Source organism: Octodon degus, unplaced genomic scaffold (genome assembly GCF_000260255.1).
Source record: "Octodon degus isolate 3935 unplaced genomic scaffold, OctDeg1.0 scaffold00055, whole genome shotgun sequence".
Classification (NCBI taxonomy): Eukaryota; Metazoa; Chordata; class Mammalia; order Rodentia; family Octodontidae; genus Octodon; species Octodon degus.
In genome coordinates, this window is record NW_004524631.1 from 13,426,455 (window position 1) to 13,436,525 (window position 10,071).

Consider the following 10,071-nt stretch of genomic DNA (forward strand, 5'->3'; position numbering starts at 1 on the left):
ACAACAAGGCTGGTGGTGCAGATCTGTAATCCTACTATTCAGAAGGCTGAGGCAGGAGGATTGCTATAAGTTTAAGGCCTGTACAACACAGTGAGATCCTGTCTCAAAAAAAAAAAACCATAATAAGGTCAGGCATGGTGGTACACACCTGTAATCTTAGTACTTGGGAAACTAAGGCAGGAGGGTTGCTTTGAGTTTGAGGCCAGCCTGGGCTACAAAGTGAATTCAAGGCCAGCCTGAATTGCATAGTAAAACTCTGTCTCATAAAAATTTCTGGCACTGAGAATATATGAGGAAGCTATTACACCTTAGATTTCAACCTTGTAAATTCTGTTTATCCTGAGACCCAGCTTCTAGTTGGAGTTGAAATAAAGATGATTTGGATAGCCTCCTTGAATACAAACTCCAAAACCATTTGATTGGAGCTGGTGAGATGGCTCAGTGGTCTAAAGCGCCTACTTAGAACAAGCTAAGCTAAGCAAAAGCACAGGGACTGCGGTTCAATCCCCAGCACCACATGCCAGCCAGCCCCGCCCCCTGGTGGACTGAACTGGCCACACACACACACTAAATAAATAAAGTTAAAAAAACCAAAACCATTTGATTGATTATACCCTTTTTCTGTACACACTCAAGCCGCAGGTCTCCGGAGACGGAGACATGCAAGTCCAAGCACTCCGGGTCAATGTGTGCACATGGACTCTTCTCATCACAGTGCTGCCCAGTGGCACAGAAGTCACTCTAAGAACTAGGGAACCAATTGGTGTGGTGGTGCTTGCCTGTAGTCCCAACACAGTAGGCTGAGGCAGGAAGATCACTGAGAGTTCAAAACCAGCTTGGGCAACATAGTACAAGACCAGCCTGGACTACATGTTGAGACCCTGTCTCAAAACAAAGCAAACAACAACAAAAAACTAGACAATCTTCTGGGAACATCTGCATATATGTTCAATTTCTTTGTTTTGTATTTTTGAGATGGGGCCTTGCTGTTGTTGTTTAGGGGCCTTAAACTCTCAGCGATCTTCCTGCCTCATCCTTCCAATTATGGGATTATAGGTATGCACCACCCACACCCTGCTTTGTAGGGTTACATTTTTTTTATTTAAATTTTATTTTATTCCAGTTTTGCTTGGCCGAAGTTAAGTAGCCTATACAATTAAGAAAATTGTATTTTTGACTTCTAGTAAGTGATTTGGAGACTTAATTCCCCATTCCTGGACACTATTATCCTTGGACATTATTCCTATGGATACTTAAAGTGTTACAATGGAGTGGGTAAAACCAAATGGGTGGAGCCTCCATCCTTGTGCGGGAAGCTACAATCCCTGCGCTTGCAAGACTCCCACGCCCGGGAAGGATTCTATCGATTCACTCTGTGTTCAGCAGCATGTTCTGGAAGCAGGCGGCCATCTTGCCTGGAGCCTGAGAAAAGGAGAGACAGAAGAAACGGGTGACACTGGTCTCAGGGTCGCCCCGGGGGCCTCAAGAGCCGGAGGCAGCCCCGGAGGTGGTCCTCGATCCTGGGCTATGCTCTTGGACCCAAGAACGGAAGGCGGAGGGTGGTGGGGGCAAGATGGGTGGGGAACGTCAAACCAGGATTGCTAGGCGGGGGAGGAGCGTTGCTATGGCGACCGGGGAGGGGCGGGTAAGGTATGAATTGCTTTTGTGAGTCACCCGGGTGCTGCCCAGGAAGGGCCGGGCTGGGCTGGGATGATGACCATGATAACAGCTTGGTGGGATTTCGTGACATTCCCAGCGTGGAGGGACCTGGTGTCACAGCCACCTTGTGGAAGGGGCAGAACTAGATCCTTTCGCTTGAGATGCTGACATTCCAAGCCCTTGTCCTGCAGGCTTCCGCGGGCGGACACGCCAGAGGAGGAGGCCGGGGAATGGCCGCGGTGTGGCAGCAGGTCTTAGCAGTGGACGCGAGGTGAGGCGTGGGGGTCTGATCCCCAGGGAGCGGAACTTACTGTGGTGCATGCGCAGTGGCGATAAGTGAGGCTGGGCGGAGAACTTAATGGGTTGAGCGGGCTTGCTGGAGATGAGCATGCGCGGTTAGTAGGCTGTGGTGGCACACCTGCGGAGAAGTGCCTCCCACTGGAGCTGGAGAGGGTTCCAAAGAGCATGCTGGTGAAATGCAGGCAGATATGAGCAAGCAAGGAGGCTTTTAGGAGAGCATGGTGGAGCTTAGACTGGCAACTTCCTAGTCCCTATTATTGCTCCCTATCCCTTTTCCTACTATCACTACCCCAGTCTGCCCCATTGCCCCATCTCGTACTGACCTGCACTATTGCCCCATACTAACCTCCATAGTCGTGCCAATCTGGCATCTACCACCATGCTGGACTAACCCTTGTTACTGTTTGCACTGTCATCCCATACTGACCCCAAAAGAGCTTCAGACTGACTCTCATCTCCAAACTGACCTTATTACAATATCCATTATTACTGCTGAATCACCCCCATCGCAGCACCAGGAAGAACCCCCAACACCACTGTTGGTCACCCTTGCCACCCTGACTCCACTCAGTGCCACACACCTTATTTCTCTTGCTCTCTGCCCTAAGCTGATTGATTTTCTCTGTTCTGTGCCTGCTGCCCCTCCTGACCTGGCAGATACAACGCGTACCGCACACCAACGTTTCCACAGTTTCGGACCCAGTATATCCGCCGGCGCAGCCAGTTGCTTCGGGAGAATGCCAAGGCTGGGCACCCCCCAGCACTGCGTCGGCAGTACCTGAGACTACGAGGCCAGCTGCTGGGCCAGCGCTACGGGCCCCTCTCTGAGCCAGGCAGTGCTCGTGCCTACAGCAACAGCATCATCCGCAGCAGCCGCACCACCCTTGACCGCATGGAGGTGAGCCCCTGGCCACATACCCCCCTCACACGTACCCTCACACACATACATATACCCTTCTCTGTTGCTTTGCAGCTGGCTGGCCTTAGCAGGCTGGCCTCAGCAGGCCTCCATACATTGAGCACCACTGTTGGTAAGCACCTGTGCTGACAGGCCACTGTTTCTGGTACTTAGGGTCAGTAGAGGACAAAAAGATACTGCACCTACTACATCAGCAGACAATAAACATGACAAAAATACAACAAAAACCCAAAACACCAGATGTAGTGGTGCACACCTGTAACCCCACCACTCAGGAGGCAGAGGCAGGAGGATTGCCACAAGTCTGAGGCCTGCCTGGACTACATAGTGACTGAAGCCAGCCAAACTACATAGCAAGATCCTGTCTCCAAAAAAAAAGACAGTAAACGTGAGAAACATGCTAGGTAAACGTGTCGATTACCACCATGCTGGGTGGAGAGGTACTAAGATGGAAAAATAAAGCAGAGTTGAAGGAGAAAAGGGCCCAGTGTGTGTAGCAGGGATGTAGTTCAGTGGCAAAGCACTTGCCTAGTTGTGTGAGTTGCTAGGTTCTGTTTCCAGAACCACACACACAAAGGACCAGTGTGAGGGGCAGAAGGAAGCTACAGAGCTGGTTAGGAAAGACTGCCCTTCAGAGGTGACGAAGTAGTTTTCTAGATGAGAGTGTTTGTCTTTCATGCAGTGAAGAGTACTGAGCCTAAGCATGTGTTGAATATGTGCTGAACAAGGCCAGGGCAGAGGTACAAGTAAAGGAGCCACTGCAGTGGCACAGGCCAGCAGTGACAGTGGGGGCAGAGGACACATGTGGTTAAGAAGGGATCAGGTTCTAGGTATATTTTGAGGGCTCCAGACCTGCTTGAACACACTGTGACCTGCCTGGTTCCGCCTCACAGTGCTGGTATTACAGATATATGCCACCACGTGTGGCTCAGGACATATTTTTAATTTGCACATACCCTGTGTCTCTCTTGTAGGACTTTGAGGATGATCCTCGAGCCCTGGGGGCTCGTGGACACCGCCGTTCTGTCAGCCGTGGATCCTACCAGCTGCAGGCCCAGATGAACCGAGCAGTCTATGAAGACAGGTATGCAACAGAGACAGCTGAGGGTGGCAGTTGTGATGGAGAGGGGTCCAGGGGTGTGGCGAGCTAAACACCTGCACCTGTTTCTTGTCACCCCCTGCTTGAGACTAGGCCCCCCGGTAGTGTGGTACCCACGTCAGCAGCTGAGGCAAGTCGGGCGATGGCCGGGGACACTTCGCTAAGTGAGAACTATGCCTTTGCGGGCATGTACCATGTTTTTGACCAGCACGTGGATGAAGCAGGTGAGCTAGTGGGTGGCAGGTCCTATCACTAAACATTTGTCCAGACAATGGCCCAAGGCATCCTTGCCAGGATACAAGGCTGCTGCCAGGCCTCTAAAAGAAGAATTACCACCTGCAGCACCTTAGGCAAACCCAGAAGCCCCTATGAAGTGCTCCACAGTCCCCGTACTTAGATATCAGAAAAGGATTCCTTGGAAACTCAGAGTGCTTTGCAGCCGGCCACCTGGGTTTGTGAGTCCCTTGAAAGGGTTCCAAGTGGCTGCTGCTGCTGCTGCTGAGAAATCCCTCTACAGGGTGGAGTGGGTGCACAGGGTCTGAGAAACCTAGTGGCTGTAAAGTGCCTGCTAGCTAAGACAGCAGGAGCTTTTTTGCATCACAGAAGCCACTTTGTGGAGTGCCTGCAGAGATGTGGGGAGCAGTATGACAAGGGGGCCATCTGAGGTTACCAATGCCAAGGAGAGCCCTTTGCTGAGGCCATCGTTCTTGTGCTGTGGGTTCACATCCTCTGTCAGACCCTTCTGTGCAAATGTATGCAGTGAGCATGCTGACTTCCACAGATGGGTCCTTGTCTTTGCAGTCCCCAGGGTGCGCTTCGCCAATGACGACCGACACCGCCTGGCCTGCTGCTCACTGGACGGCAGCATCTCCCTGTGCCAGCTGGTGCCCGCCCCACCCACCGTGCTCCATGTGCTGCGGGGCCACACCCGTGGTGTCTCTGACTTTGCTTGGTCTCTCTCCAATGACATCCTTGTGTCCACCTCACTTGATGCTACCATGCGCATCTGGGCCTCTGAGGACGGCCGCTGCATCCGGGAGATCCCTGACCCTGATGGCGCTGAGCTGCTCTGCTGCACCTTCCAGCCTGTCAACAACAACCTCACTGTGGTCAGACTCCAGGGCACATGCTCACCATGGGGCTGTGCGAGGGCATCGGGTATAAGGTCTAGGAGCTCCCGGGTCCCATTGCAACATCCTTGCTGTGGTCAGACTCAAAGGGAAGGAGGCCAGAGAAGAGAGAGGCCACACAGTTTGTGGTCTCAAGTGGCTTTGCCGGGTGGACTCTGGGTGGCCAGAGTCATGGCTCTGGGACCCCTTTGGTCCCATTAGCCAGAGTCCTGCAGTTGTCTACCTTCAGGGTCTGCAGCTGAGTAGCAAGATCGTGAAACTGCAAACTCATACGTCTGTGAGTGACAGCTCCACCATGGTCACACTCCAGGACAGACTGGTCAGAGGGCAGGAAGGCCAAAGAAAGTGGCCTGGAAGTTGGTCAAGTGTGAGCCGGTGCTCAGCACCTTTCTCCATTTAGAGCAGCAGTTTCACGGTCTTCAGAGTGGAGCTGTCACGTCAGATGTAGGAAAAGTTGTTAGGTCATCATAGGCCTGGATTGTAAAGTGGTTTTTAGACTGGCCAGAGGTGACATTATGGCTCTGAGATCTCGTTAGTCCTGTGAACAGTTGTCCTACTCTGGGCAGATCACAAGAGGGACTGGCTAGGGAACAAAGTAGATGCCTTATTGTCTTCTGTTCCCCTGCCACAGCCCCTCTGTGATCAAGAACTGCCTGGGTGTGGGATGAGGGTATGTGTATTCTCCCTGCAGGTGGGGAATGCCAAGCATAACGTGCACGTCATGAACATCTCCACTGGTAAGAAAGTGAAGGGTGGCTCCAGCAAGCTCACAGGCCGTGTCCTGGCTCTGTCCTTCGATGCTCCTGGCCGGCTGCTCTGGGCAGGTGATGACCGTGGGAGTGTCTTCTCCTTCCTCTTCGATATGGCCACAGGTAGGCAGGCCACAGCCTTGCATCTGGGTGTTGTCCCTCTATCTCCCAGGGTTCAAATCTCATGCTCACCTCTGCCTCTGCCTCCACTACCACAGGAAAGCTGACCAAAGCCAAGCGGCTGGTGGTACATGAAGGCAGTCCAGTGACCAGCATCTCTGCTCGCTCCTGGGTCAGCCGTGAGGCTCGGGACCCCTCGCTGCTTATCAACGCTTGCCTCAACAAGCTTCTCCTCTACAGGTGGGCCTTTCACCCTCCATCAGACTGGGCCAAGAGTCTGCCTCCCAGTAGTAGGTTGTGTCAAGGCTGGAGATGTAACTCAGTCACGGAGCACTTGCCTATCATGCACAAGGCCCAGTATTGCAGCCGATGATAATAACAACAGCAGTACTCCAAGATAACAACAATAAGGCCAGTTGCGGCAGTAAGAAAAACAGTGGTAGCGAGTGCCTGTACAACAGTTGGCACACCATGGCCAGGGCCCATTCAGATCACTTCCTACGCATCATCTCATGTAGTACTCATGTCAGCCAGTGCTGTAGGCACTATTATTGTCTTTCTGTTGCAGTCCAGTGGACCAGAGCCTTGGGCTGAGGGTGCAACTCAGTGGTAGAGTGCTTGCCTGGTATGTGCCAGGCCCTGGGTTTGAAGCCCAGAACTGGAAAAAAATCCACCATGGTCCCCTGGTAGCACAGGTGTTTTCTTTCCGTACTCTCATTCATTATGTGTATAGAATTTGAAGCACTGAGGTCTGAACCCAGGGCCTACCTACTAAGCTAAATCCCTTTGTTCGCTAGAGATAGAGTCTCACTGTTTTGAACTTTATGTAACTTTACCATGCTGGCATCAGACCTGGAATCCTTATGCCTCAGCTTCCTGAGTACTTGAGTACTTTTTTTTTCCTTTGGCAGAACTGGGGATTGAACTCAGGCCCTTGCAATTGCCAGGGAAGCACCTATTCCACTGAGCCATCTCCCCAGCCCTAGCCACTATTATTATTGTTATTGTTGTTATTACTACTACTATTGTCTTTTTGAGACAGGGTCTTACTATGCAGTTCAGGCTGACCTTGAGCTCACTTTGTAGCCCATGCTACTCTTAAGATTTTTTTTTTTTTGCAGAACCGGGGATTGAACTTAGACCCTTGCGCTTGCCAGGGAAGCGCTTATTCCACTGAGCCATCTCCCCGGCCCACCCATGCTACTCTTGAACTCACAGCAATCCTCCTGCCTCAGCCTTCCGAGTGCTGAGATTACAGGGATATACCACCATGCCTGGCTATTGTACTATATTTTTTTTCTCCTTTAAAAATTTCTGGGGCCGAGGAGATGGTTCAGTAGAATAAGTGCCGCCCTGGCAAGTGTAAGAGTCTGAGTTCAATCCTCAGTTCTGCAAATAAATAGATAGATAGATAGATAGATAGATAGATAGATAGATAGATAGATAGATAATTTCTATGTACCACTTGCTATGCTGGCCGCACCGCAGGGTGTGCTGAGCCTGCCACTGAGTCCCAGCGTGGTGGCGCACGCCTATAATTCCAGTGCTGGGGAGGCTGAAAGCAGGAGGATCACTACCAGTCTGAGCTGGGTATTGAGACCCTGTACAAAAATAAATTTCTCTGTAGATATATACTTTCTAAATTTTTAATTTAAATATATGCTTAAGATTTTTTCATTTTGTTTTTCTTCCTTGTTTGTTTGAATTACTTGTTTTGAGATGGTCTTGCTGTGTAACTCAGACTGAGCTCAAACTCATGCTCTTCCTTACCATGGCTTCCCCAGTGCTGGAATCACAGGCAGGCAGCACCGCACCACCCCCCACTCGCCATCCTTCCACCTGCTGCCTCGGCCCTCCCCCTGCCACAGTGTTGAGGCCAGTGGGCATCATGTCAGCATCTCAGTGCTCACACACCCTCCCACTATGCTGAGGAGGGGCACGCTGCCCAGAGAGGGGCCTTGTGCTTCTCAAGCACGTCTCTGTTGTCTGCCCTGAAGATGCCTCAGGAACCCCCAGTCACCCGCAGGAGCGAGAGTTCATTCTCTTCAGTTGTATGCGGCTTTCACAGGGTGGACAGACTGGTTGTACAGCCACTTCCTCTCTTTGTGCCTGTCTTGATGCCAGGATGGCTTTGATTCTGAGAAAGAGAAAGGAGTAAATGAGACTGCAGAGGCTCCCATTTGTGTCAACAGATACTGCAGCCAGGCTGCGGTAGATTCGCACAGCAGCTCCACTGAGAGGTGCATGCCATCATCTCAGCAGTATATTTCAGTTGGCTATGGTAGTGTGTGCCTTAGTCCCAGCTACTTGGGAGGCTGAAGCAGGAAGATCGCTTGAGCCCAGGAGTTTGGAGCCATCCTGGGCAACAGACCCTGTATGAAAACAAAATAAAACAAAACAATAAAACAAACAGGATTTTATGAACCTTGGAAAGAACTCAGGTGTGGAGGGCTGGCCCACCAGATGCATCCATCCTGGTGCTGAGGCAGTGCCCTGACCCCGGCCTCTTGACCTTTCCTCAGGGTGGTGGATAACGAGGGGACACTGCAGCTGAAGAGAAGCTTCCCTATTGAGCAGAGCTCACACCCCGTGCGCAGCATCTTCTGCCCCCTCATGTCCTTCCGCCAAGGGGCCTGTGTGGGTGAGTTCCAGGGGCACTGGGAACCTGGGAGGTTGGAGTGGGTTAGGGTCAGACCTGGTGACACCCAACACCATGACCTCCTGGGCCTCATGACTGCTCATGCCCTCCAGATTCTTCAAACACAGACCCCTAAACACCCCAGAGGGCACCCACTCTGCCTATGGAAGCAGAGTGGCCACATGAGTTCCCAGCTAGGAACCTGGCGCCTTCTTACAGCCTCTCTCTCTCTCTCTCTCTGAACAGTGACAGGCAGTGAGGACATGTGTGTGCACTTCTTTGATGTGGAGCGAGCAGCCAAGGCTGCCGTCAACAAGCTGCAGGGCCACAGTGCACCAGTGCTTGACGTCAGCTTCAATTGTGACGAAAGCCTACTGGCTTCCAGTGATGCCAGTGGCATGGTCATCGTCTGGAGGCGGGAGCAAAAGTAGGGTTGTGCCAGCCCCACTGCTGTCCCCTGTTCCACCTGCACTCCGCCCCAGCCTTGTGTTGTAAATAAAGTTTCTGTGGTTGTGCTGAGGGACAGCTCCCAGATCAGCCAGGAGGTAGCAGGGGAGGGGACGGCTCCAACCTCTGTGGTGAAGCAGGTCCTCCTCGTATTCATCGTGTCCACTTACTCAGTGTCCGCTGTGTCACAGTGGTCACACAGTCATGCCACCAGCAGACAATACAAGCACCAGCTATCTGTCAGGAGCTGTGCTAGGCACTGGGGCCACTGCTGTGACCTAGACTGACAGAAATCTCTGTCCTTATAGCTTTGCATTCCAGAGGAGGCAAGGGGGCCATATGTAGAAACACAGCCAGTCCTAATTTACCATGTTTCAATTTGTGATCTTTCAACTTGCCGAGGTTTTACTTTCTGATGGTGCACAGTGTACCTGTGTGGCCAGTATGGTTCCACTCTCAGTGCAGTATCAATAAGTGATAGAGCTAGTCAGCACTGCATCATACCACAGGCTTGGTATTGGCTGAGTTGTGCTTAGGTTAGGTATAATTAGTGCATTTTAACATTGGCTGGCTCTCCTCCCCTCCCCTCCCCTCCTCTCTCCTCTCCTGTCCTCCCCTCCCCTTCCTCCCTTCTTCCCTCCCTCCCTCAATCTTTCTTTTTTTCTTTCTTTTTGAGATAGGGTCTCACTCTGCAATTCAGGCTGGTCTTGAACTCACTGTGTAGCCCAGGCTGGCCTCAAACTCCCAGTGTTCCTCCTGCTTCAGTCTCCCAAGTGCTGGGGTTATAGGTGTGTGCCACCACACCCGGCTTGACATAGGATATTTTCATTTTCTGATGGACTCATAGCCCCATCATAAGTCAAGAAGCATCTGTACATAATAAGCCAGCAAAAGACAAGGTGTGACGAAGGCAGAGAGAGGTGCCGAAGTAGTGCTGGGCTTTCTTGGTGATGTTATGAGGGAAAATCCTTCCGAAGAACAAACAGAGACCTGAGTGAAACAGTAGTGGA

At 51.7% G+C, this 10,071-nt stretch overlaps 1 protein-coding gene across 2 annotated transcripts; it reads left to right on the top strand.

Moving 5' to 3' along the window:
* The first annotated feature begins 1,374 nt into the window (after positions 1-1,374).
* Positions 1,375-9,183, top strand: Wdr13 (WD repeat domain 13). 2 transcript variants are annotated; one of them, XM_023717860.1, is made up of 10 exons: positions 1,375-1,507; positions 1,851-1,930; positions 2,617-2,857; positions 3,853-3,962; positions 4,071-4,201; positions 4,779-5,086; positions 5,799-5,979; positions 6,075-6,216; positions 8,499-8,617; positions 8,861-9,183. In XM_023717860.1, the coding sequence occupies exons 2-10, from the start codon at positions 1,890-1,892 to the stop codon at positions 9,043-9,045; spliced, it is 1,458 nt and encodes a 485-aa protein (XP_023573628.1). In that variant the 5' UTR covers positions 1,375-1,507; positions 1,851-1,889; the 3' UTR covers positions 9,046-9,183. The 2 variants fall into 2 exon arrangements, with proteins under 2 accessions (XP_023573628.1, XP_004633582.1); XM_004633525.2 differs by having other exon boundaries at positions 1,375-1,930.
* Positions 9,184-10,071: the final 888 nt, after the last annotated feature.

Excerpts from the sequence above, each read along its gene's own strand:
- Wdr13 (XM_004633525.2), top strand. The coding sequence starts at position 1,821 with ATGCTGACATTCCAAGCCCTTGTCCTGCAGGCTTCCGCGGGCGGACAC. Across the intron at positions 5,980-6,074 it reads CCTCTTCGATATGGCCACAG|GAAAGCTGACCAAAGCCAAG; the intron begins GTAGGCAGGCCA and ends CCACTACCACAG. Across the intron at positions 8,618-8,860 it reads CCGCCAAGGGGCCTGTGTGG|TGACAGGCAGTGAGGACATG; the intron begins GTGAGTTCCAGG and ends CTCTCTGAACAG.